We start from the raw sequence: 27,406 nt of genomic DNA, 5'->3' as shown, positions 1-27,406 counted from the left end.
CATATGAACCAGTGCTCAAACACTGGCGACATGCAGGATCACCATGAAGACAGAAGTTCTGGCAAAACCTTTCTCTCATGAAGCTGATGGTCATTGTGGCTTATGGCGTCTGAGGCGTGATTACATGTCACTTTGTTCCACATGGCTCAGTGGCATCAGTAACATTCCTGCAGAGACAGTTACATCATGCCATTAGGGAAAAAACACCCGGATCTGTCATCCTTCTCCATGAAAACACGAGACCGCATGCAGCAGAGGCTGTATGGAGGACTGGTACTGGAACACTTGCCGTACTCATCATACCTATCTTTGTGCGATTTTGACCTCATCCCCAAAGTGAGAGAGGGTTTGGCTCACACTGTGAAACATGACATTGCAAAATTCACTCATGGTGAGGCAACTGGTATCTGATGTCTCCCATATGTTGTGGGCAATGTAGGGGACTACTTTGAGAATACACATTATGTAACACAAGGATTTCCTCGCTTTATAGCCTGCTCTGCATTACTCATACGCTCCCCACAGCCATCTTATTTGTCTGGTAAATCCCGCGTTTGTGTTATAAAAAATGGTTGCCGTGACTAATGGCCCAACTCTCGTACAACTTTTGCTTGTATTGTACTTTTTTCCTGCATGAATATTCTCTACATCTTCAATAACATAAAGCTTTTCTTTAACTGTGAACTTGCACTTGCAACGATGGCACATGATTCACACCTCTCTTCTAACTAGGTAACTGACACCGTGCGCAACGCTGAAGTATAATAGTATCTAGATATTTTGAGGGTGGTAGTTTTCCTTGTACCTTACTATGTGCACACCTGTATTTTTGGTACTCACTTTCAAAAATAAATTAGTGGAGTACTCACATCATTTTACAGTTCCAGTTTCCCAGAGTATTGTTAGAATACTCACGTATAATCATCCATATTCTTCTACAGATGGGTTTACTACATAATTTGTACCAAAGTTGTTACTTTTCATTTTTAATGTTTTTGTATTTAATAACAGACTCTTAAAAGCAGATAGAGCTGTAAAATGTATGGAGATTTGTTTCTAAGATAGTGAACATACTGAAAATGACAGCAGTGAAAGATTTTTCATTCCCCTAATTGTACGTCAAATTTTTTTGGTACAAAAATTGGTATGGAGGAGCCAAGTTTTTATCTATTAATAATCTGTGAGGTTTCTAAAATCTCTGTTGCATTTCCTCTCTTGAAATGGTGTATGTCTCATTTCCCTAGGATCGTGACACTTTTGTGTTGGAGCTTTCACAGTGCCATCTACCTAACCGTGTGGCCGGTGACAATCTCAGTGATGCAGTTCAGATGTGGCGAGAAGGACTTATAACAAACTGGGAGTACCTCACACAGTTGAACAAAATGGCAGGCCGTTCCTACAATGATTTGATGCAATATCCAGTATTTCCATTTGTGCTGGCAGATTATACCAGTCAAACATTGGATTTATTGTCTCCGCAGTCATACAGGTAAGTTTTATTAATTTATTACCTACCGGGCGAGTTGGCCGTGCGGTTAAAGACACGCGGCTGTGAGCTTACATCCGGGAGATAGTGGGTTCGAATCCCACTGTCGACAACCCTGAAAATGGTTTTCCGTGGTTTCCCATTTTCACACCAGGCAAATGTACCTTAATTAAGGCCACGGCCGCTTCCTTCCAACTCCTGGGCCTTTCCTATCCCATCATCGCCATAAGACCTATCTGTGTTGGTGTGATGTAAAGCAAATTGTGAAAATATAGTTATATATATTTAAATACTCAAAATTGAAAGATAGATATGAAGATATGAAAATGCAGGGAAGGTGGTGGCTTTACTGGGTACAAAACGGTATGATGGAAATTAAATGTCCTGGAGGCAAACTATACATCATGTTTCCCTCTGTCATATCTGTCTCAGTCGGCTCTTAGTCATTTTCTATGAAACACTTTACATTTTATTATAATTATCAAAGTATTGACAAGGTGGGAAAGTGTTTCATAGAAATTGAATATAAGTCAATACAGACAAGATTGAACCAACGTGGTTAAAATAATCGATCAGCTTTTAACACAATAAAACCAGGTAGCACCTATATTGATAACCACATGCCTTTGGGCAAGTTAGCTGCAACAGAAAGTGCAGCAGAAGAAGAATGCATATAAGATATTGCTAGTGCAGAAAACCAACAACAGTTATGCCAATACATGGAGAGAATCCTGGAAAGCTGTAGCAATATCAAGAGCAGCTCACTTCCAAGAATTCTATAATCAGCTCAGTTCTGCGGAGGGTGAAAATATCTACCAACTGAGTGAAGCACGGAGAGAGCACCACATGGTATAGCCCATTACGTGTGTGTGAAGGAAGAAGGCTACTGAAGTATCACATCATTTTGAAACATTTGCATGAACACTTCGACAAGATCTCCATTGTTGAATTCCCACACCTGCCAATTCTTGCTGAAGCAATTCCTCATATTAATGTGCAGGAGACTGAGGAAGAAACTAAAGAAATGAAGGACATGAAAGCTCCAGGAACTGATGGAATTCCAGCAGACTTCTGGAAGCTCTAAGAACTCCAGAGCACAGAATAGATTGGCTGGCAACCATATTTAATGCAATTATGGGTACTGGTCACATACCACTCTCTCAGTTCCAGTTTTCAATAACAAAGCTGATCCAGCAGAGTGCTCCTATTATATTATTGCATTTGCCTTCTGTCACACAGAATGAAAATCTTCTAAAGGTTTTTCGATAAACTTTGTCATGACATTATACTAGGTTTCTTCTTTCTTTATTTATTCGTGTCAGAAGTATCAACCTTACTTACAGATATTAAAAAAACAACACGATATCTACATTCCTACTATACAAATATACAGGTCTATTATACAGTCACAGTATTAAAAAAACAACATGATATCTACATTCCTACTATATAAATATGCAAGTTTATTATACAGTCACAGATAAAGCAACAGTTCAAGAGCTAGATAATTCTTGCCCAGTATTGGGCGACGTCAATAGCATTGGGGGAGGCTGCAATCAAGTCTTTCATGGTGCACATTGAAGGACATAAAACACACTGGCATAGATGTTGGATCGTCTGCTGCTCTCCGCAATCACAAAGTGATGAATCGCTTGAGAAACCCCACTTCCGCAAATTTACTTTTGTTCTGCCGACTTTTGTGCGGAGTCTGTTAAGGGCTTTCCATACTGTCCACTTCTCCTGGTGTCCACATGGAAGACTTTCCTTCGGCTCTATCCAGTGGAAAGGTGGTTGAATCTTTCTTTCCACATTTTGACCCTAGGATTCTCTGCTTTCCCCTCAAGGTTAACTGATGTGTGGAAAAAAGATTTTAGCCTCTGTGTGGCTGGGTGGTATCCATAGAGAGGGTGTGCTTCTGAAGAAAATGTTTGGTGCCTTTCTTTGTTAGCTGCTACCTCCCTACGAATCTCACCAGGAGCAATACCAGCTAAAAGTTGGAGCTTGTCAACGGGTGTAGGTTTCAAACATCCAGTAATGATCCTGCAAGCTTCCACCGTCCTTCAGTTGTGGCAGATGGAGACGCGGATACAAAGCACAGACCAATTAAGTGTCAGGTGTTCTCAGCAGTTCGACCTCAAATAATACCTTTTCGAAGAAGGTACAATTTTCAGAAAGCTGACTGGGATAACTTCACCGAGAATCTGGATGAAACGATCTTGAACATTGATCCAAGTCCAGAATCATATGATAAGTTCACTGATGCTATCAAGAAATGTTCACGCAAGTCAATCCCACTTGGTTGCAGAACACAGTACATACAAGGTTTAGATCCTTGTGTAGTAAAAGATCTGGAAAAGTACATTTTGCTTTTTGAAGCGGATCTTTTTAGTGAAGAAACAATACAGGCTGGAATAAACTGATAGAGACTGTTGGTAAATTGAAAAAGGGACGTCGGATTAATTTGATGGAAGAATTGGATATGTCGCAGAGCAGCATGAAAGCCTGGAGACTACTAAAACGTTTGAATAATGACCCCACCAGGGCATCTGTTTATTATAATGTATCCCCAAATTAAATCGCCCATCTGCTCTTGTTGAATGGCAAAGTTAAATGCAGAGCTAGACCACCAACATTTCTAAGGAACATTGAAGATGAAACCTGTGAAATATCCAAACCTTTTGCTTTTGGAGAACTGGAAAACACCATCAAGATGTGTAAGAACAGAAAAGCTCCTGGTCTAGATGACATTCTTATAGAGCAAATTAAACATTTTGGAAATGCTGCCAAAGAACGGATTCTTCAATAACTGCCTGGAGCGTTGTCACATTCCAAAAATCTCGAGGAAGGCTAGAGTAGTTGCTATCCTTAAACCTGGCAAGGACCCTAATGACCCTAAGAACTTTCGACCAATCTCCCTTTTGTGTCACCTCTACAAAATCTTTGAAAGAATGCTTCTTAATCATCTTGCACCATCTGTGGAGCCTTTGTTAATCCCAGAGCAAGCTGGTTTTAGGCCAGGCATAAACTGTACTGCAGAAGTAGTAAACCTAACACAGTACATAAAAGATGGTTTTCAATTCCAAAAAATCACAAGAGTAGCGTTTGTAGACCTTTCTTGTGCCTATGACACCATACAACATGAAATCATGTTACAAAAACTGTACAGCCTTACAAAGGATTTCAAGCTTACCAGAATTGCTGCTGCCTTTTTACAGAACCAACAATTCTTTGTTGAATTTCAGGGTCAGCGAAGTCGATGGAGAACGCAAAAGAATGGTCTTCCTCAAAGAAGTGGGCTAGCTCCCTTATTTTTCAATATATATACCAACGACCAGCCACATCCACCTCATACTGAAAGCTTCCTATACGCTGATGATCTGGCCTTGGCTACTCGGAGTGAATGCTTTGAAAGAGTAGAAAACAATCTCACTTCAGCATTGGATATTTTGTCTCACTACTATGAGACCAATAATCTCAAACCAAATCCATCAAAAACTCAAGTATGTGCTTTCCATCTGAAGAACAAACAAGCCTCAAGGAAGCTGCAAGTGAATTGGAAGGACAAAGTCCTAGACCATAATAACACACCGAAATACTTGGGTGTTACTTTGGATCGTTCTCTAACTTACAGGGAGCACTGTTCATACATCAAGGCAAAGGTCTCCTCTCAGAACTCCCTCCTCTGTAAAGTGACAGGTTCAGAGTGGGGTACTCACCCTCATACGGTAAGGACAACAGCCTTAGCACTTTGTTACTCAGCAGGGGAGTATGCTAGTCCCGTTTGGTATAAATCTACACATGCGAGAAAGGTCGATGTCACCCTGAATGAAACATGCAGACATATTACAGGATGTCGGAAACCAACACCAACAGACAAACTGTACTCCCTTGCAGGAATAGCCCCTCCTGAGATCAGATGTGAAGAAGCTGCAAATGTTGAGAGGTTAAGGGCTTCTACCAGCTCAGCCTATGCCCTACATGGACACAAACTACCACCAACTCGATTGAAGTCCAGGAACAGTTTTATGCACTCCTCATCCCCCACTAGTGCAGATGCAAGGAGGGCCAGACTTCTACTCTGGAATCAGAAGATCCCTTTTCATCCAAAACGCTTGAAATTGGAGGAAAAGCTTCCCCTGGTCATGAAGAAACCTGGACTACAGGGAAGGCACTGAACAGACTAAGAGCAGACGTTGGAAGATCAAAGGACAATATGAAGAAATAGGGCCTCCTGAAGGGGGATCAGACCCTATGTGAATGCGGCGTGGTACAAACGACAAGGCACCTTATTAATTGCCCTCTATGCCCTGTTAAATGCACAGAACTTGATCTGGCACTGGTCAGTATCAGTGCTGTTAATGTGGCCAAATTCTGGGTCAATATTTTGTAAATAACTGTTTAATTTTATGTAATATTGTAATTTCATATATTTTATCTAATTTGCATTGGTAATCTATATTGTGCTACTGACACAAATAAATAAATAAATAAATAAATAAATGATCCTGCAGCTTTCGTTTAGAGTGATGTCGACCTGCTTTGTATGAGCTGACCTGTACCAAACCGGGGAGGCATATTCTCATGCAGAGTAGCATAGAGCTAGAGCTGATGTTCTGATTGTTCGTGGTTGTGCTCCTCAACTTGTTCCTGATAATTTTCGTAGGATGTTGTTTCTAGCAGCTATCTTTTGTTTTAAGTTTTGGCAATGTTTCTTATAAATGTTAATGTGCGATCCAGCATAACTCCGAGGTACTTTAGTGTAAAGCAGTGTTCCAGTAAGTTCCCTTTCCATAGTACTTTGCGTTTCTGAGAGGCCTGTGCATGCCGCAGATGGAACACACAGATTTGAGTCTTAGCTGGATTTGGATTGAGTTGGTTTTTCTCATAATAGGTACCTAGCTCTTCTAATGCAGCAGTTAGAGATCTCTGCTTCATCAAAGGTATCAGTTTGAGCAGTAAGTGCAAGGTTATCAGCATAGATAAAGCTTTTAGTATTTTCTGGTAATGGTTGGTCATTAGTGTAGATGTTGAAAAGAATAGGAGCCAGTACATTGCCTTCCTTTGATTTGATTTCTCCATCTGCTTCGGCGTCCATGGAATTCAACAAAAAAGCGACAATTTTCCAGGAGAGTAGCTATCATCTTAGTTACCTTGATGTCTGTAATCATTCTATAAAGTTTGTGTAATAGTATCCTGTGATTTACTATACCGTAGGCAGCTGAGAGATCCACAAAAGCCACACCAGTGATCTTCCTCGTTTCAAACCCATCCTCAGTGTGCTGGGTTAGATGTAAAATCTGTACTGTGCAACTCTTTCCTGGGCAGAAGCCACATTGCTGAGGGATTAGGACATTGTATACTACTGCCATTAAGTGATTGAGCAACATTCTTTCCATTATTTTGTACAGGTGGCAGAGTAAGGAGATTGGTCTGAAATTTTTGGAGTCCGAAGGTTCCTTTCCAGGTTCCAGAAATGCAATCACCCTGGATTTTTTCCATATTTTTGGAATTTTTAGTGAAGTAAAAGAGTTGTTGAAGAAGTTTAAAAGCCATGCCTGTGTGGTTGAACTGAAGTGTTTTATCTGTTCTATTATGATATCATCTAATCCCGCCACTTTTCCATTTTTGCTACATTGAATCGCTTTCTGTAGTTCCGTTATTTCAAATGACCGGGATAGGTTTCTGGACTTCATTACCTCGTTTTTTAGGATATTATGTTCCATTTTCATTATTGTGTGATTTGTTTTCCCATTGATGACAAGTTGATTTGCGATTTGGTTTGCCGTAACATTTGCATGGACTGGTCCCTTGGTTGTATTGTTGCTGAGTCGTTTGAGAAGCTTCCAAGCCTTTCGGCTATCCCTTGACATGTCTGTTTCCTCCATGAGTTTGATCCAAGTATCTTTCTTTGCCTCTGCAATTGAGGAAAACAGTTTCCTTCCAGCTGAGATAGTGTCTTTACTTAGTGGATCTTCCTGAAACAGTAAAATATACCATATGTGTTCATTTGAGCAGCTGTATCTGATGTTAGACCTTGTATATAGTTAACTCTGCATCCTCGTGGTATGGAAACGCAGGAAGCTTCCTTCACAGCTCCAACAAACTGATCATAAAACTCTGGTGTTGGGTGGATATCTGATATTATTTTATCAAGAGTTGAGCTGAACTTCTGCCAGTCTGCTTTTTTAAAATTATGTCTTCTTCGAAACGGAACCTTTATTGGTTGAATTGCTGAGAAAAGTTGACATATTATGGGCCGATGCTGGTTATTTGGAATGGGATTGCACATTGATTTCACACTTTGCTGTGCCACGTGTTCACTCACAAATATCGGGTCTGGGTTGAAGCCTCGTCACCATCTACTGCTGTTGAAGGATGGAGGTAGTTTGGGGTCATAAATAAGTTGTAATTGGAAATCATCAGCCCATTCTAAAACAGCTTCTCCATTATTATTATTATTATTATTATTATTATTATTATTATTGTTATTGTTATTATCATCATCATCTGTATATCCCCATGCACTGTTATGGCTGTTGAAGTCTCCAACCACAAAGTTTGTTTTTTGCTTGTAGTAGTTATCTGGACTTAAAGGGTGTGAAGCTTAATCACCACGCCTGCTTCAATGACGGATTGGTGATCCTCCCGCACTGATTGGCTCGCCGACCCAGTTTCCCGCTGGGGTTGGGTACCCAAACCTTGCACTGGGTTGCTCGGCTTAACAGGGGCACCTCTTGTAGGTTGTGTGTTAAGTCAAATGATGAATGACAGTAAGGTTAATAAATTCTCCAGAGGTAAAATATTCCCACAATCGGATCTCCGGGTGGGAGCAGCTTTGTTGTCTCAGAAACAAAGATCTATGACAAAGAAACCATAATATTCAATGTCTGTACCTATAACTATCGCTCTTTGCTAGGTAATGACAGACTAGAAGAGATTGAAGAAGAACTTGGGAAGATCAATTGGAGTATTGTTGGTCTAAGTGAAATACGTCGGAAAGGAGAAGACTCTCCTCTTAAAATCGGATAATTCATTTTATTTCTGTGGCGAGCCAGAAGTAAAACTGAATGGAGTTGGGTTTCTAGTAAACAGGAACATCACTGACAAGATATCGGTACTAGAAGGAGTATCCAGCAGAATAGCTCGACTGGTTCTGAATGTGTCAAAAAGGTACAAAGTGCAGATTGTACAAGTTTATGCTCCCACTTCAAGCCATTCAGATGAAGAAGTTGAGTCCTTTTATGAGAGCCTTGAAAAAATCTGTGAAAAAGGAAGAGATTGTCATTTCCAACCGATCATTAGTGATTTTAATGCAAAAATCGGCACCTATAAACTTGGTGATTCAGTGGTGGGCAACTACGGGATTGATGACAGGAACGACCGAGGTGAGAGACTAGTCCAATTTGCAGAATATACCAACATACCAATAATGAACACATTCTTCAAAAAGCATCCTAACCGAAAATGGACTTCAGTGTTAAAAACGAGATAGACTTTATTCTGTCAAATACGCCTCATACTGTGAAAGACGTCTCGGTTTTAAACACGTTCAATACTGGCAGTGATCACCAACTTGTAAGAGCAAGAATTGAAATCGATGTAATAGATGAAAGAAAAAAACTCTTAAAAAGGAAGAGAAACGTAATCAATCTCAAAATTTAGAAGAAAACAAAGTAAAATTCCAAAAAGTCATCCAAAGAAAGTTTCAGGTAACAAAGGAAGAAGACCTAGCACAAATGTTAGTTGTAAGTGCACAAGAAGTAGGTGGCTTATGTAAGAATAACAACCAACCAAATAAATTCAGTGACAAAACCAAAGACCTCCTACGGAGGAGAAGAGAAATGAAAATTCAAACTGATCGGGACATATTAGAATATTCTGAGCTATGTAAGACCTTAAGAAGAGAAATGAAAGCTGATATACGGAAGTTCAACAAAAAAACCTTAAGAACAAGGGTAGAGAACAAGACAAGTTTAAAGGCAGCTAAACGTAAGCTCACAATTGGTAAAAAACAGATCATAGCAATTGATGGAGACAATGGTCGAATTACTGAAAAGGAGGAGATTTTGAATTTTATCACAGACTTTTATAGCAGTCTGTATAGCAAAACAAAGGAAATTTCTATAGCACCTGACCTAAAAAATGTAACTAAAGTTCCAGATATACTTCCTTTGGAAGTCAGATATTCTACAGACAACATGAAGAAAGGAACTGTTGCCGGTGACGACGATCTTTCTGTTGATATTCTGAAGCTTACATGTGATGAAACAGTAAACCACTTGGCTAAAATCTTCACTTCTTGTTTACACAATGCTTCAATCCCAGCATCATGGAATAAAGCAAAAGATAGTATTATTTCATAAAAAGGAAGTATTCACAATATCCAAAACTATCGCCCTATAAGCTTACTCTCTGTTTTGTACAAACTTTTTATGAAGATCTTGTTACACAGAATCAGCTCTACCCTTGACTCAGCACAGCCAGTTGAACAAGCAGGATTCCGCAGCAGCTTTAGTACAATGGACCACATTCTGACTCTGTGTGAAGTGATTAGCAGAGCAAATGAATGCCAGATGCCTCTGTGCATAGCCTTTGTTGATTTTGAAAAGGCATTTGATTCAATCAGCCATTCAGCTATCTTACAAGCCTTAGACGAGCAGGGAGTTGAGGTGGCTTACATCAGAGTTCTCAACAACATCTACAAGTCCTCTTCAGCCTTTGTTAATGTCAGTGAAGCAACTCCAGAATTCCCTATCGGTGTTAAACAAGGAGTTGGCAATGGCGAAGTTAAATTGGGAAGGAAAGGTATAAGGATCAATGGCAGAAAGTTTAATAACTTAAGATTTGCTGATGACATTGCATTACTGGCAAATGACAATGATGAACTCCAGACATGAGTTACTGATCTTGCCACGGAATGTGAGTCAGTCGGCTTGAAGATGAACCTTTCCAAAACAAAAGTCATGTCCAACAAGTGGGTCACAGCAGGAAGTGTGAACATCAACAACATACCGTTAGAGAAGGTCAATGAATATATCTATCTGGGCCAGTTGATGAATATGAAAGGTGATATAAGACCAGAAATTTTTCGACGCATTAAGCTAGGATGTCAGGCATATGGAAGAAACTCAACTGTCTTCAGATCAAATATGCCAGTAAATCTGAAGAAAATAGTTTATGATCTGTGCATTCTACCTGTGCTGACTTACGGCTGTGAGACCTGGACACTGAACGAATTTACGAAAGGGAAACTTAAGACAGCGCAGAGAGGCATGGAAAGGTCAATGCTGGGTTTTACAAGGAAAGATAAGAAGAGAGCAGATGACATCAGATCAATCACTAAAGTTAATGACATTCTTGAGAGAATAGCCACCTTAAAATGGCAATAGGCTGGACATATTGTTCGAAGGGAAGGTGACAGATGGACGAAACTAGTGTTAGAATGGAGTCCAAGAGATCATCAAAGGCCTAGAGGAAGACCGCCAGACAGATGGGACAAAGACATCAAGAGAATAGCTGGTGCTACCTGGCAGAGAACTGCTCGAGACCGTTCTACCTGGAGAGTTCTGTTAAAGACCTACCTGAGTTCACGACTTAGAGGCCACATCATGTAATGATAGAATTGGCTGATGATGATGAGTTATCTGGAATTTTGACGGAGAAGTCTACATTTGGTGGTTTGTAGACACCCGAAATGGTGCAGTTACTGAGTTACACAGTTATTATCTCGATTTGATTTTCAGTGGTGGCTGCAACAGACAAAATTTGTAAATTTGGTTTGGCAAAAACAGAGCTGTATACTGTCTGTGGGGAATCTCGGCCACAAGTCTCATTTTTTTCCTATCATATACACAAGCCTCATTCCCGCTATTTTTGGTTGCCGTAGTTGCTCATCCCTGTGAGTTTCCTGAAGGCATAATACATCACATTTGTACATTTGACAGAGCTGATATAGCATTCCTTCTTTAAATGGAGATAAACCCTTCAATATTTACAGATATAATGGTTAGCGTTGGTCTTGATAAAGACCGTTCTGAATATAGTGATTAGGTCATATTGACTGGTAGATACTTCTGGAATGCTGACGTTCAGTTCAGTACAGTTAGAATTTCAAATTCAAAATATTTTATGTGAGCAGAGAATCTCATGTATATTTTTTTAAGCCTGTAGTACACTTTGTGTAAGGTGTTATAAAAACCAACTGTTTATAAAAGTTTTAGGAAAGCTTTTGGATGTAGGTTTTCATTGACTTTATAAGTTAGTACATTTTCAAACATTGGCTTGTAACAGACCAACCTAAAACCACCTTTACCACCACCATCCACCCATAAAACTGAATCTTCCTAGTTTAAGGTTACTTTTTTTTTTAATTTTCAAAAATGAAAATCTGGCACGGATGTCAGCTCTACACTACATTGCTGGTACTTTTACTGTTGTTGTTTCTGCTGCTATTCTCAAAATTCTTGCTAATATTAAAATGTTACCTCTATATTAGCTTCCGCTGTGAATCAGCCTGGCCAGCCTGTGGATCGCAAGATCACAAGTTCAAACCTGGCAGAAATAGTTGGATGTGTGAAGGATAGACATTCATTCTATGTCAGCACGTAAAGGGTCTCCGGTGGCATCTTTGTCGTTTACCTGACTGAATTTAAAAACTCAGCCATAGATGGCCTAGCAGGGATTTTTTTAACTCTGCCATCTATGGTAGAGTAAAACAGAACTTTGAAATTGACCTGCTGGCAGCCTAAATGGCATCAAATGAAAATATTTACACACCATAGCTGAGGCCAGTCTATTATTATTATTATTATTATTATTATTATTATTATTATTATTATTATTATTATTATTATTATTATTATTATTATCATCATCATCATCACAAGATTCGTTAAGAAGTTAAGTCTATATGACCTGACAAGTAGTTAGCCGCTTCAAGTCCCGTTGGTGGAAAAAAAAAAATCACCATCAGAATTTTGGCCAGCAGGGTAGGATAGGTGGTGGTATAGAATTTCTAATCATTAGATTTTGTGCCAAAAACCTGGATTCAATTCCAAACCTCTCCTCATGTGGAGTGAGGTCTATGATGCTGTTGATGGTAATTCATCCATTGGATGGGAAGTTTAAGCTTTGAGCAGCTCCCTTCGTATTATTCGACAGGAGTAGGCTTTGTGCCAACATCAATTTTCACCCTCTCCCTACCTCATTATCACAAATCATCCCACACTCAGAGGCGTACTCGCACATGAGCATCAAATGCTTCCAGCACTAAAAGCCATACAATAAATAAAATAAACTACAAGTTTGAAATAAATTGTTCTGGTAAACTACATATTTTTCTGTAATATATGTCCTGTTTTGAAGCAAGCTTTGCTGTAAATTCCTGACATGTCATTAAAAATTTTGCGATAACAATAAACACTTATTTGACTTTATTAATGCATAATCTTGACAAAACCCTCTCAACAAGATCATTACTCTCCGGCAAACAGAATCAGATTTTTGCAGCCGAATTGTATGGGACCATTTTCTCCTTGAAATGTAAAACAAACACGAAAATCACTCCATGTTGCACTATATTGTCGATGACAGTCGTCTGATCTTATGGACAATAATAAAATAAATCACATTTGATGATGAGGTCACCTTCAGAATTTATTAAAGCTAAGGACACTCTGGGAACAGTTTTTAACTAGAGAAGAAAAGTATGAATTTGGGGTTCTATCTCCAGGAAACAGGAACATCCGGTAACCTTATTCTGTGAGGGCTGGTAATAAAGTAGTGGCAACATTTGCATAAATACAAAACTATTTATTGTAGAACCACCTCCATTAGACACTCCTCTTGTTGACCTCCAATTTCACTGTGTCTATCCATCAATTTATTGGCCTCCCTACCGGCCTCTCCCCTTTCACTTCTTGGTCAAAGTACAGTAGAAGTCCGTTATAGCGAGAATTCATAACGGCGAAAAATTTCCTCGCTATAACGGATTGTCGTTATATCCAAATTTTGTATAAAAGTCGGAAAACCCTTCATGCACTTTAAAATCGATATGAAAAGGCAATCAGTTTGTTTAAAACTTGCGTTTCCGCAGATAATATCCACACTACGGCTTACTTGTTTGTTATTTTTCGTAATCCGATACTACGTGAAAGTGTATGTTTAATTTCATTCTGAAAAAAATATAGTACCGTATTTCTCCGAATCCAAGATGAACCCCACTTTTTCCTTCAAAAAATTTAAATCAGGCTCAAAAAGAAGTTTTATAAAATCATATGAATGCCTTGTTGTACAGTAGGCCTACGCATTTTTAGACGCCGAACATTGACTTTCGTCAAGCCGTATTCCTTTTTTTCCTTTTGCGGCTGCACAATTATTCTTTATTTCCGCGGGTTTAAGTACCATTAACTTAACATTGGCATCATAATACCAAAGAGAACTCGCTGAAAATTTTCCGGCAGTACCTATTCCATGCTTCTCTACAACGATCCATCAGGAAATTATTCTTGCTGTCTATAAAACTATTACTTTTACGCAGCGTCAGATATAACCGGCTACCGCTACACGCATGTCTCGCTTGTCGGGTTCGGCCAAATTCAGCGGCTAGCAATGTATAGGGCTAATCCCGAACGTTGAAAGTCAACGAACGAGTTTATTGCGCCACGGTATGGCCATTCCGTCCTTGCGTTTTTCGTGCACATACCTCACAATTTCATCTTCGACTTCTTTAAGGCGTCCTTGTTGCGGACCACTGAATGCATTTTTGTACAGTACGCATTTTTTTTAGCTCTTTGTCTTCACGCTAACGCCAACTATTGGCTTTAGTTAGGCCTATGCCGTATTTTCTTGAGGCTGTGCAATTATTCTACATTTTTGAGTGTTTAATAAACATTAACTTAAAATTGGCATAATATCGACTAGAACCCATTGAAAATTTGTTGGCAATACCTTTTCCACGTATCTTTACAATACGACTATCCATCACGAAAATATTCCTGCTGTCTATAAACCTTAATTTTACTAAGCGTCAAGTACAATAGACACGTTATGACTCTGCCACTGAGTAGCCATGGCTCTTCTAAGAATTCGAAGGGTCGCATGTTTTGATGCCATTCTGCAGATTTGAGAAACACACAGGCACTGTACAATCGGTTGTCGCGGCTAGCGATGTGTAGTAAAGAGGCGGTCGTTTATTGTCAACGAGTTCTGTGCACGTGTGAAAAGAAGCAGCGTAGTTACCGCGGTAGTTGCCATTGGTATCCATTAACTTACTGTTAGGCCGCGAGGCCCACGAATGCAACAACCCTTGAGTTTTCGCATGAGATTCTGAGAAAAAAAGGTCTTGGATTAGGAGAAATACGGCATCACTCCAGAGATTTCAGTGGCAAACACCTCAGCTTTCTTCTTCAAACAGCGTCACTTAACCTAACCGTATATGTAGCCTATGTTGTTAGTCCTCAGCCCGAAGGCTGGTTGGATCCTCAACAGCTCTGCCATCAGCTTTCATAAATGGCCTAGGCATCACTGAAGATGCGTACTAGGGAAATGAGGAGTGAGATAGTTTCCCGTTGCTTTCCTCACCGAGCCAGAAGTTGCTATTACACATCAGTCTGCCAAGCCCACTGAAATGCATGCACCAACTGACCCTATGAGCAACATTTTCACACCATTCATAGCAGGGACTGGTTGCATAAGGAATGGCATTACTAGTATCACTCATACCTCAGTCACTTTCATCTTGTCAAAGCCAAAGATAAAGCTGAGACAGATCAATGAAAGTAACAATATTGGTCTAGCCCGTACCAGAAGACATAGTGCACTGTAAACACTACGTCCTGCCAGCAAAGGCATATGTAGCCTATCATGAAAACATATTTGAAACGCATGTAGAGAAATAACCTCCTCGCGAAAAATGTACATGTAAATAGCCGTAAGTAGACGCGAGAAGATATGAAATATCCTCTGAAATCAGTGATGTACTCTGCCATATCTTGAGGTGTACCGCATTCTTACTTAATTTCTGTATATAACATTAAAATTTAGATATCGTTTACTTCAGTCTTTATTTTTAACGAATTAACAACTGCTATCGGCCACGTTATTTATGCATTTATTACGAAAACGCGTTTTCCTCTTTCATTTCAAATTTTCTTTAGAGAACAGCAGTCGATGGGTATTCCCTACTAATCAATTCCAACATCGCCTTTGAATGTCAACGAGAAAGCTCGCAAATGCACAAAGTGAGAAAACTATGCCGTACCGAAGATGATCGATCGCATTTTGTTGCAGACGTTTCAGTTTTCTTATTCAAACAGCGTCACGTATCCTAACATAACCGTACTATACGTATGATGAAAACACACTTCAAGCGCCAGTAGAGAAATTATACCTTTCTCGCTATAAATTTTCATAATAGCCTTTCCGTAATTTAACCAGACGCGACAAAATATAAACTAACCTCTGAAATCAATTAAGCACTCTGCCATATCTCAAGGTGTATCCCATTTTTATTTAATTGCAGTATTTAGCCTCAAAATTAAGCGGTCGTTTAGTCAGCCTTAATTTTTAACGAGTTAACAACCGTTATCGGACACGTTATTTACACATTTATTACGAAAATATGTTCTCTTTCGTTTTGAATTTTCTTTACGGAACAGCTGTTGACGGATATTACTAATCGACCCCGACATCGCCTTCGAATGTCGACGAGAGAAATTGCTAGTCCACATATCGCGGAAACGATGCCGAAGGCAATCGATCGCATACAATATCATCGCTGGGGTGCATAAATATCGGTAACGGAAAAAATCGCACGTGCTTAATCGCTCGTAATAACGGATGCGCCAGTGAGAGGGTTCTCGCTGTAACCGAAGGACGATACACAGTTTAATATAGGAATTTTGAAGGGACAGAAAGAAGTCATCGCTATAACGGAGTTCTCGTTATATGCCATACTCGCTATAACGGACTTCTACTGTAATTCCTTGCTGTTCTCATTCTGTCCATCTTCATAACATGTCCAAACCATTGTAGCCTGTGTCTTCCTAAAATCTTGGTAACAGATATTTTGATGCCAGCCTCCTTCCTGATTACTTCATTTCTAATCTAGTCCTTCCTGGTCTTTTGGTTCATTGTTCTGATAAATTTCATTTCTGTTGACTGGATTTTACTGTTAGCCTTGTTATGAAGGGTACATGTTTGGAGTCCATATATGTGAAAATTGGAATGATGTAGGTATGAAACATGGTCATTTTTGCTTTCTGGAGTATTTTATCATCCCAGAGAAGATTTCTCACTTGTAAATAAAATTGAGAAGCTTTTGCAGTCCTATTAAGTATTTCTCAGTTTATTGTGTTATCTTTTGATATTATACTTCCAAGGTATTTGAAGTTAGAAACAGATTGTAACAAAGTTCCCTCCAGGAAAATGTTGAGAACTGTGCCTTTCCTGTTGATAGTTATTTCAACAGTTCTTGTTTTACTGATGTTTAGTCCATATTCTTTAAACTTGCCTTTCTAAAGATGTAGTTTCTCCTGTATTTCTGCTTCATTTTCTCACCAGATCAGAACATCATCTGCAAATATTAGAGTGTCAGGCACTTTGCAATGTTCTTTAAAAGATTTTATGATCCAGGCCATCGTAGTGATGAACAGGAGTGGTGTCAAGGTGCTTCCTTACTGGACTCCTCTTTTGGTTCCAAACCAATCTGATCTTCAATCCCCTACTTGGACACAGCTAAAGCATTTTGGATGAAAAATCTTTACTTTATCAGTCAGGAAGTTTAGGACACCTATACCTTCTAGGCATTCTCAGATTATCTCCCTAGGCACAGTGTCGTAGGTCTTTTCGATGTCCATAAAAACCACCAGTAAGTTATCATATTCCCAGTGCTTCTCTGGTAGCTGTGCAACATGGTGCACCTATTGCCTTATGTGTGGTAGGTGCAGGATATCAGTCGCAGTGTCGCCTTTGTTGATGTCCGCAATGGAGCACTGCCGCTTTAAAGTATGGCACCTCAATTATGAAAACATTTCCCTTGGAGAGCTTCTTTTAGTTCAGAGAACAGACCGAAGTTACTGGGACTCGTGTCCGGTGAACAGGGTGGGTTCTCCACGACCTCCCAACAGTTCCCTCACAGGCGCAGCATTTTCACAGTGGTCATTGTCGTGTAGGACAATAAGTGGACGTGTTTGTAAAAGAGGCACTTTGCTGCACAGTGCTGGACTATATAGTAATTATATTTTGAAAATGAACAAAAAGCATAATTTTATTTAATGAATATATATGATATGCATACATGTTTGTGTATTTTTTGGGCTTAAAATATAATTGCATTTCTTATTATTAATTACAGGAACTTCAAACGGCCAATGGCAGTTCAAGATAAGAAGAATGAACAGCATTATATCAATAATTACAATGTGAGTAAATATCCTGATCCTTCAGCTAGAACTTAACAAATTCAGAAATTAATTTTGGGTGGAGACTGTTGCGTACTGTGCTAATAATGAGTTTTGTTGATTTTCTCATTCCTGTCTAATGATATTCATTTGTTTGATTTTTCATGTATGTCCGTCTATATGTATGAAATTGTCCTTCTGTCTATACATTTTGAATTTTTGGCTACTCCTTTGTTTTAATCTGGGAAGCATTCATAAAACAGCTCAGTATAAGCAGCAGACTAAAAAGTCCTAACAAGCCACATGTCATTGCTGTCAGAAACTCTGATTACATTCATCGTCGCTGTCTTACTGAACTGAAAAATACAGCCTTTGCAAAGAGAACTGTTCAACAGCTAAGAAAACATTTGAGATATCAAGAATATCTAAATTGGTCTGCTTGCCCTCAAAAAGGCAGGGGGGTGGAATTGTACTGCGAGAAAATTGCTGCAAATTCACAGGTGGTGAAAGAGGAAGGCATCTGCAGCTCTGAATGGAGAGACATGTTAAAGATAACAGCTGTGGTTGCACCATTATGTTCTCTTCGTGGGCGCTTATCCGGTACAGGCCACTACAGGCCTGGTGAGTATGAAACCCTTCCACACATACTGGATAAGTATTCAGGATGAGGGCTTCTGAGAATCAAGCGACATAACACCGTCCATGAGATGGTAGCCGATGCTCTTCGACCCACAGGATTTTATGAGACACTGCCTTGTAGACAATGCTAGCCATCTCCTTAATTAACATTATTGCGACTGACTAATCAAAATCTGTGGCAAAATTCATTGATCCAACACTTTGGTTTGAAGAGTTAGCTGCACAATTACCTGAAGCTGATAAGGAGAAGAGAGAGGTATGAGCCAGCCATACCATACTTTCTAGGCAAGTACAATCTACAGAGCATCCAGGTGACTGGTCTCGCTATTGATGCACAAGATACAATCCCAGAATTTTTCGTTGACTGGAGAGGACAACAAACTCAAAAAAAAAAAATAATAATACACAACAAAATTGTCATCAATGTTATAAAAAATTATGTTGCAATCCTATGCAATAATTTGTCTGGTGTTCAGGATATGTGAATTTGGAATAACATCTTTATCTTGAAATATTATCCAAGATATTCTATGGAGGTCCTTAATTCATAACCCGACCCATAAGGTTGGAAATGGGAAATGAAGAAGATTCTGTGTCATTATGGCAAGACTGATTGTGGCTTTTTTTTTTTTTTTTTTTTTTTTTTTTTTTTTTTTTTTTTTTTTTTTTTTTTAAATGATCGGTTCCACCTTCATTTTCATGACTGTGGATGTATCATGCTAAATGTTCCAGAGTGATTAGCATAAAAGTTAGTGTCTGAGTAGAAGATATACCGGAAATAAAACTAAGCTACAAATTAGTACAATATTTCTAAATACTGTAGATGGGCTGGGGGCACTGAGGTTTTTTATTTAATTATTTAATTTAAGTTTTTATTTAATTTTCTGTTACATCATCTGTAATTGGGACATCCTGTAGGTGATAAATAAATATATTTTATTTCTAATTTTAGCATATATTTTCACAATACCTAATTTTTGGAAAAATATTTTTCATGACTAAATTTCTAGGAAAAATATCATATTGGCCCGAAAATAAGACCTTACCCTTAATTTTCTGTTACATCATCTGTAATTGGGACATCCTGTAGGTGATAAATAAATATATTCTATTTCTAATTTTAGCATATATTTTCACAATACCTAATTTTTGGAAAAATATTTTTCATGACTAAATTTCTAGGAAAAATATCATATTGGCCCGAAAATAAGACCTTACCCATTTTCTGCATTTGAAGCAATTATAAAACAGTGTAAACAAAGGAATATAATTATATGGAAGAGAGAGAGAAATGATTAATATGCAGTACTTCTAAACCATTTCATATTTCAGTAATAATTTTACTAATACAGGAAGTCTAGTATGGAAAAATGAACAAAAACTTATTTTTAAATATTATGAGATTTTTAAACACTTGGAATGAGAATTGGTGTATTGTAATTTTGCCCAGATAATGACCATTTTAAGTAATTTTAAATAATTCCAAAGGCAACAACACTGTTTTTTGAGTCAATAATCGTCAGTAATGATCTCACTTGCTGATTAGCAAATAAGTCTATGACCCTTTTGTGACAGTATGAAAAAAAAAAGACCTTACATTACAGATGTTAAGGTGCACCCATACCAGTCAAGATGAAAGAGGCAAAGCTACACTGGTATAGACAATGGCTAGAGCTGATGCAAGACCCAAAGAATGAAGTAGCATTGATAGGATTGCTTGAACGAGGATATGAGAAGTGTAAGCATTCGCCCTGTTGTCAACCAGAGACGGATGATGTGGAGGGCAAGATGCAGAAACGGCAAACCCCGCACCTTGATGGGAATGAAAAGAAACTAATTACCTCAATCATCTTGATAAAGAATACTGAATTGAATTGGAAATTCCCCCAAACAAAAAACGTAATAGTAATTTAGCAAACCATGGAAACTTCATCTGACTTATGCTGAAAGAATTGTACCTTCTCCAAATGCTCTCCTTTATTTGACTATTCTAAAAATATAATTTTTTAATCAGAAGTATAATCTCTTTACTAATTTGTTTCTTTATGTTACAGTACCTGAAGCAGGAACTAATGGAGGGACAACGATTGGTCACATTAAATTACGAGCCATATCATTATGGTTCACATTATTCCAACTCTGGAACCGTTCTTCACTTCCTAGTGCGTTTGCCTCCATTCACGCGCATGTTCCTTACATACCAAGGTACAGTCAAAATACAATATTAGTTTTATTTTTTGGTGTAATATATTTGACCCTAGGCCTGTTACAAAGCTAGAAGAGTACATGGGGGTGAGGGGGTAGGGAAGGAGGAAAATTGACTTGCTGAAGTCAATTACAGTAGAACCTTGATGCATCATTCTCAGAACTGCCATTTTCCCGTAATCATCGTTCAGTTTATTCATTCCCAAAAATCTTCCATATAACCCTTTCCCACGGACTATCTTTGACTCACTGTCTGGCAAAACCTAGAGTAATAATTTGCTTGTCGGGTACAGTTGTGGAAAAGCCACTTAAGATATCGCTTTCAAATTTTGGAACAATGGAAAGTACACTATAGTTATTCTAAAATGATACAATGAGATCACCTGATTACACGCAGAAACCCCCCGTTCAGTATGGTAGATCAAGAAGCATCCAATATGGTGCATAATGTTAAATTGCTTGTTTTTAAAGTCAGTCTGAATTGCTCGGTCTGATGGGGCTCTTATTTCCTTGGTAATGCAGAGAACGCAGGAATTCACCCTGAATGCTCCAATTTATTTCATTTTCGGGATCTGTCAGATGAAGATTTTTAGATAGAAAGTCATACTTCCTCTCGGACATACAAATTATAAAAAAAATTTCACTGGATGGGATTAGAAGATAAACTGACATTAGTTGGAATATTATGTAATTACATAGAGGCCCATAGTCCCACAGAGAATTAACTGGAGGATTAAAATTGGTAATTATGTTTTGTACAAGTAGGCCTAATATTTTAAAAGCAGACGGTACCTGAATGAACATTTCCTGTCCTGTGCCGTTCAAATTCCCTTAGTTTCATCTTCTGTCCCAACTGCATCCCACACCATTTTTATTATCATACCTACAACTTCAAACTCACTACCATTGCATTCATCAATATATTAATCTTATGTGTAACAAGTATCCTCTGCACTCAACTGGTTATGTGCAGCCATGTTGCTGCAGTGTGTTTACATTCAGTGAGCTGTCTGTTATATCTATGAAAACATATAAAAGAACACTTTATTTTGGGAATCCGTGCATGCCAGTTGTATCTAGGAAGCGTAGGGAATTCACTGGTTCCAAGAAGTTATATGTTTAGTAGACAGATGGCAGAGGAAATCTGTTTGCAAGTCAAGAACGCTTTACTACACAACCCGCAAAAAAAGAGATAAACCAAAATTAAATTTCCCCACAACTATTGTTTTATCGCATCGATTGTAAATTTTTAAAAAAAATTGTCCTCGAACACAATTTTCCCGCCCAAATCGATCGTACATAAGGATTTAAAGAGACAGGTCAATACTTTAGCTACTCTACTATATAATAGCGGCAACCTGTTAGGCGAGAATGTATAAGCAATTCCGAGTTTCTAGTCTTGAACAAGGATCTTGTAGGCAGGGGTACTGTGCGTAGGTTATTCACGCGCAACCTCACTACGAGGCTCATGGCGCCAACACTTCTCCTCGATCCACTAACCAACCCCTGGAAGTAGTATTATGTACAAGAATTAAAATGGAAGCACTGTAAAACTCAAATTTGCCACCATGTTCTGTGTTGCTAATGACTGGCTAGGGCTGCCACCTTCGTTGAAAATCAAACTTTGTTCATGGAACATAATTGGATTTTTCAACCGGACTCTGCTTCAGTATACAAGGCCAAGACTACCCAAGAATTGTTGCAATCAAATGTTCCCAGCTCACTTCCATTGCTGATTGGTCATCTGGTGGTCCAAATATCAGTTTTTAGATCACAAATTGTGGTCAGTACTTGAGAAAATGATCTGCAAGAAGAGTCGTCTTGATATTGACAGCCTGTAAAGAGCCTTTAAGACTGATGTAGCCAGTTTTCCCATTATCATTCATGTCACAATCGAAGCGTGGCTAGGAAGATTAAAATCCAATGTTTGAGAAGAAGTTGGACATTAGTACACCTAAAGGGCCGATTGCAGAAACGGTAATAATAATAACTTAAATGTTTCCACCTTTTCAATACAATATATTCACAAGATTACAAAATTATACGGTACTAGTTTCGACCCATCTAGGGGTCATCATCAGCCGTATTGGAGCAAAGATCATTTGTGGCGAAATCCTAAGACAATATTATTTTAAAGAATAACCAACCCCTGGAAGTAGTATTATGTACAAGAATTAAAATGGAAGCACTGTAAAACTCAAATTTGCCACCATGTTCTGTGTTGCTAATGACTATTTTAAAGAATAACCTTCTTTAAAATAATATTGTCTTAGGATTTCGCCACAAATGATCTTTGCTCCAATACGGCTGATGATGAACCCTAGATGGGTCGAAACTAGTACCGTATAATTTTGTAATCTTGTGAATATATTGTATTGAAAAGGTGGAAACATTTAAGTTATTATTATTACTTATATATTGTTCAATACGGACCAAAAACATGAAATTCATAACCATCAATGCAGAAACGGTGTTAAGACTATGTTTACGACTAAACAATGCCTAAGTATGGCTGCCGCATTGCAGAGACGTTGTTTATCACTTAGACATGTCTAAAACTGACGTTCAACCGGCCATGTTTAAACACTGCCAAGAACACTGTTCAACCTCCAATGAGAGGAGCGAATCACAATCAGAGGTTATGCACCATGAAACATGTAAATTTGTATTATCATGTTGAGACGATTCCGGGAAGAAAGGTTAGTCCGACGGCCTCGCTGTGGGTCGCCCGCTATGAAATCCCAGCAATTCATTTGAAATGCACGGGGCGGTAGAGCTTAAAATAATATTTTGCTTTTCAAGAGACTTGTTTCTTGAGACTGACAAACGGAGACTGATAACCTAAGAACTTAAATCTAGTATGTACTTTTTGGTTTCATTCACTCGTCATTCACTCTTACATTCATTCGAATCAACTGTATGTACTCTGGAGGAATTTACGGTAGGCTGTTTTAAATGTCCTAGACGAGCAAGACTTTTTAATATCTTCTGGGATCGTATTCCATAACCTCGAAGCAGAGACCAGGAATGAATGGCTGTAGGTATTTGTTCGATGCGGTGCTATTTCAAGTAGTGATCCGGAACGAGTGTTAATTTCGTGGAACGAAGAAAGAGGCCTAAAATTGGACGATAGATAGATGGGGCTGTTTGAAGAAAGCAACTGATAGACGGGGGTCATTTGGTGCGTTTTTCTACAGTCATTTAAACGTAGCCATCCCAACTTTTTGTAGTATGGTGTTATATGTGCATCATGTCGAAGCTGGAAGGCATATCGAATGCAAGAGTTCTGTACACGTTGTAGCTTTGTTGCTTGTTCACAGGTTAGGTCAGTCAATAAACTATCACAGTAGTCAGAGATTGGAAATAGAAGTGTTTGTATGAGTTTTAATTTAAGATCCAGTGGGAGAACATTTTTATGACACTTCAAAGGATAAATAGATGCATGTACTTTTCTGCACACATTAGTTATATGCTCATTCCAGGTCAGAATCTCATTTAAGGTGACCCCAAGGTTTGTAACAATCTTGGAGTATGGCACTTCGGTATCATCAATGGTAATTGGAGGAGGATTGTGATTACTATTTAGAGCACATAGTAATTTTTTGTGTCCAATTATTATGCTTTGGGTCTTTCGTGGGTTGATGAGTAAGGCATTGTTCCTGGCATACGTTGTGAGTCATCGTAGGTCTGTATTCATATGCTGGATCGCTTCACTACGTTCTTACTACTCTCATTTAAGGCTATAGACTGTTCGTAGAAATAGACTACATAGTAACATCAATTTTAGTACACTCAGACTGTAACATACTAATATTCAGTTAACTTACTTTAGCCTTATATTTGAATAAGTTTTCCTTTAAACTAGTTGTAGATATATTCTTTAGGTTATAAGTTGATATATTTTTTTGTTGTTATCCACTCTCTATTTATCCTATAATTTTTCATCAGTAGTAACCTTAATTAATTGTATTATTGTAATTCCTTATCTGACTTACATATCTCAATAACAGTAATTGATTACAATGATATTTTAGATTAATACTGTAAAAATAAAAAAATGTATGTGGTTAAGTGTAAGAGAGGACCAAGAGCCCTAACTTCGCCACTTAATAAAGACACAAATACAAATACTTCTCCCGGTACGTTTCTGCCATGTCAAATTCCTTGGCGTCATCTTCTGCTGTCGTTTCTTTGACACCCCTAAGTGCTTGAACCTTTTCATCCAAAGATAACATCCGCATTGCCTTATCTTTTAAAATACGGAAGTATGTCAACATTTCTTCCGCATCTACGACTGCTTTAGATATTTTTGTTTGAAACTCACCATGTGCTCTCGTAAATAGTCTACGTATTTGTGATCTTTCCTTATTATACTGTTTAAGCTCCTCCATCTTAACTACGTCCTGCCACGGTCGCCAGAAAATGTTCCATAATAATAAATTTGGAGCTTAATCTATAAGGAAATAATTTATTGCACAGGAATATTTTCTAACACCCTTATTTTTAAACAAAACTTCCAATATACCAAAAAAAAAAACCTTCACCTTGCACACTTCACGACTGTCATCTTTTTTGAAACAAAACTTAAGGGAGGGCTGTCATGTTACCAACCACTACAAACACATAACAGGATAGAAATCAAAATTCTCTTAACAGGTAATGCTGAGTAGTTGGCAACAACGAAAACCAAGTCATTTCATATAGTGTCGTTCAACAGCATCCTTTTCACTATGTGAATCAATAATGTATCATCTTTACACAGATAGTTAACAATATCCTGGATTTTGTTCAAGTTTCTGGCATAGTATAAAGCTGCAGAGAGCCATGAGTCCCATCTCGTTAATACTGGCTGCAGGTTTAATGCGAGTTCAGGAGCAATTTCTTTGAACAACTGAATTCTGGAAATATCTTTTCTGCATTTGATATCAAAGCATATATAGTACTTCTGGGAATAGTCCATATATTTCTTCACAAATTCCACGTAAGCAATGCATGTTTTAGGCATGTCACATGAAACATGTTGGGGAAAATGACTAAGAACCGTACAAGCTTTCCTCATGTAGACTACAGCATCAGAAGTAAGAAAGAACACATTCTCTTCAAAATCAAAATCTCTTTATTTGCAAATGAGGTGTCTACCTCGGTGGCAAATGGTACACTAAAATACATTATTGTCAAGCACTAAATATTAAATTAACAAGAGAAGAAAATTTTCCTATAATACAATATTATACAATTTACGCTAACAATGTTTTCTATTAAACACACAGCTCATCCTTAATAAATTTATATTGTTTACAAAATTCTAATTATAATATCTCCTGTACTACTTACAAATATAGTCAACTGATATACAGTATGTGGAATTGCTTCAAATGATACTATAAAACTGGTATAACATTAATATTTACATTGCATTTATTTATTTACTATTTTTTTTTTTTACCCGTTCTGGATCCTAAGTAGCACAACGACCTGCTGCGTCTTAACCAGAGCCCCTTTTGCCACCACTTTTCAGAGTTCCTGAAGGGCCTTCACAGCTACCGTAGCGGTCCTAGGGCCCTCGAAGTCCCCACTGTACTTCACCCCTATAGGCAGTCCCCTACTTTGGCTGTCCAAACTCCTTAGACCAGGGGATGGAATTAATTTATTCACACACATTTTTTTTTTTATTGACAATAACCTGCACCGGTCGAATGCCCTCTAACACTTCATTTATTTTCTCTGTTGCTGTTTATTCTCTTCTTGAATATCTGTACAGATTTTGGAAAAGGATCAAACACTACCCCTGGTAAACTGTTCCACTCCTTCACACCCTTCCCAATGAATGAAAATTTACCCCAATCGCTTCTGCTAAAATTCCTTCTAATTTTATATTTGTGGTCAGTCCTGCCGATATAATTATTTTCCAACTGAAGCCTCTCTTGGATATCTCCCCATGCTTCTTCTCCTGTATGGGCTCTATATAATCCTATAAGTCTAGTTTTCTCCCTTCTCTTACTTTAAGTTTCCCACCCAAGTTCCTTTAACATTTCTGATACACTACTCTTTCTCCTGAAATCCCCTGTTACAAATCTTGCTGCTTTCCTCTGCACACTATCTATTTCTTTTATTAGGTATTCTTGGTAAGGATCCCAAACACTGTTTGCATATTCCAATAATGGACGAACCATACTCAAGTAACTTTTTTCTTTTAATTCTTTGTTGCATCCTTTAAGTAGCCTCATTATGACATGTAATGATCTGTATGCTTTCCCAACAATGTCATCAATATGACCCTTCCAGTGCAAATTACTTTCAAATCTCACACCTAAGTATTTGCACTTGCCATCTTTTGGGATAACTACCTCATCCAAAGTATATTCAAATTCAGTTTTAAAGCTCCTGTTTGTAAAAGTTGTAACAGTTGATTTGCCTCCATTAACCTTCATATTATTTTCTTCAACCCATTGTTGGATACTTTCAAGGTCCCTTTGTAATTCTGAACAATCCTCATTGTTGTTTATTTCTCTATAAACAATTATGTCATCTGCATACAATCTTATTTTTGATGTTATATTGTTCCCTAAATCATTTGCGTATATTAAGAAAAGTAACGGACCGATTCTACTACCCTGTGCAATTCCCTTCCAAACTTTCTCTTCCTGCGATACATTATTTCCTACTTTGACTTTCT

The 27,406-nt window shown here is 38.2% G+C and overlaps 1 protein-coding gene across 1 annotated transcript in view; it reads left to right on the top strand.

The window, feature by feature from the left end:
- Positions 1-27,406, top strand: part of mv (lysosomal-trafficking regulator mauve) — a 546,555-nt gene that overhangs the window by 418,341 nt on the left and 100,808 nt on the right. The window contains exons 33-35 of the mRNA XM_068229176.1: positions 1,245-1,489; positions 17,841-17,907; positions 20,580-20,730. Coding sequence (XP_068085277.1) covers positions 1,245-1,489; positions 17,841-17,907; positions 20,580-20,730 — 463 coding nt within the window. The remainder of the gene's footprint in view (positions 1-1,244; positions 1,490-17,840; positions 17,908-20,579; positions 20,731-27,406) is intronic.

The sequence above is a fragment of the Anabrus simplex genome, chromosome 9 (genome assembly GCF_040414725.1).
Source record: "Anabrus simplex isolate iqAnaSimp1 chromosome 9, ASM4041472v1, whole genome shotgun sequence".
NCBI lineage: Eukaryota > Metazoa > Arthropoda > Insecta > Orthoptera > Tettigoniidae > Anabrus > Anabrus simplex.
The sequence above is the reverse complement of the archived record's forward strand: the minus strand, read 5'-3'. Positions and strand labels throughout refer to the sequence as shown.